The sequence below is a fragment of the Sipha flava genome, unplaced genomic scaffold (assembly GCF_003268045.1).
Source record: "Sipha flava isolate LNK unplaced genomic scaffold, YSA_version1 15994_pilon_pilon, whole genome shotgun sequence".
Taxonomy (NCBI): domain Eukaryota; kingdom Metazoa; phylum Arthropoda; class Insecta; order Hemiptera; family Aphididae; genus Sipha; species Sipha flava.
Window position 1 is genome coordinate 1 of NW_020271799.1, and position 1,481 is coordinate 1,481.

The 1,481-nt window shown below is 41.3% G+C and overlaps 1 protein-coding gene across 1 annotated transcript; it reads right to left on the reverse strand.

The window, feature by feature from the left end:
* Positions 1-8: 8 nt before the first annotated feature.
* On the reverse strand, positions 9-1,475 carry LOC112679451. The gene is made up of 2 exons (XM_025549245.1): positions 128-1,475; positions 9-51 (listed from the first exon to the last, which is right to left on the reverse strand). The coding sequence occupies exon 1, from the start codon at positions 1,137-1,139 to the stop codon at positions 639-641; it is 501 nt and encodes a 166-aa protein (XP_025405030.1). The 5' UTR covers positions 1,140-1,475; the 3' UTR covers positions 9-51; positions 128-638.
* Positions 1,476-1,481: the final 6 nt, after the last annotated feature.

Here is a 1,481-nt window from a genome sequence, read left to right on the forward strand (position 1 = left end):
TTTTTACTAAAATACTATTAGCTTCTACTCATGAATATGTTCTGTTACATACTAAAAAGAACATAACAGATATTGAACAATTACTAAAAAGTAGTAATATGATAATGGTAAAAAAAAAAAAACTTACGTATTTTAATAAGAGTTCTTTCTGAAGATATTTTTCTTGTTTTCGTCAACTATTTTTACTGAAATACTATTGACTTCTACTCATGAATACGTTCTGTTATAAACTAATACTATTGCTAGTCTAAAGATTTAGACAAAATAGTGTTAGTATTTTACTTAGTATTTCCTTTATCTTAATGAGTAGTTTCATAATGCTGTATTAAATTTCCACTTTTAATAATAGCGATAGTTGAATTGCAAATTAAACAGACTGGTATGGTATGGCTCCTGAATACCTTACAAATCCGGAAGGTGGCTCTTTGCAAGAGATTTGCCACCAGATTGTGTATGGGGAGGATGGACCGAGGATGACACAACTGGCATAGTATATTGTGTTGTCAACATCCTCGCCTTCAACCCATTCACTTGCATACGCGATACAATCGTCATACGTAGCGTTCACGTACGCATATGATGGGCGTGACACCTCCCGCGTCTGGCGGTGGTGTTCGTGGCGGTGGGGGTGCTGGAGTTCAGGGGCACATCGAAGCTTCATCCTTTGGATGTACGCATCTTGCCTCTGTTGCTGTTTCGTCAACAACCCCACACCTCGGAAGAACTGTGTCTTCCCTGCGGAGAACATGTCTTTCTGGACCCTGGTCCAAGACATCTCCTCTACGCTCGGTTCGTCCGGAACCTGCTAATCCTGATTGGCGTGAGCGTCTTGCACTCCTCTTTTTGTGCGTTCTGCTGTGACGCCAGCACAGTACAAAGACGCAACATAGGAGCGCGAACAAGTATCCCAGGACGTGTACGTCTGGGACTTGCAGCCAGTCTTGCTGGCGTAGTCTGCGGCGGAAGGCACGGATAGAAGATCGCAGGTGTGTGAACCAACTTCTGTCAGTGGCTTCGCGATCCATGCCGCCATGGATTGGAGGGGGGAAGATATAGGTAAAAGATGCTTCGGAAGCTGATCCTCCGGAGTACCCATCTTCGTCTCCATCATAGAGTACGATCTTTTTGTACTCTGCCATAGACCAAAGAACGGTCTAGATACAGGTTTGACCTGCTACTTTCTGTTACAGTCAGAATCTGTCGTGGTCAATAACTTTACATCCGATAATGTCGAATTAGGATTTCCGCATGAATTTTTTATTGAGATAATGTCGCACTGGTAGAACTTGACACCGTACATCCGATACGGGTAATATGCATTCTGGACACATTACTACAATACACGTCTTTAATTATTTTTTGTTTTTGTATAATTATATTTTTATCTTCGACTTTAGGTTCGGCTATCGGTAATTCTACAATAGTCTCGGTTCTCGGAATTTAATTCTAATTGCAAAGATGAAATTGAATGTTGTACCTCA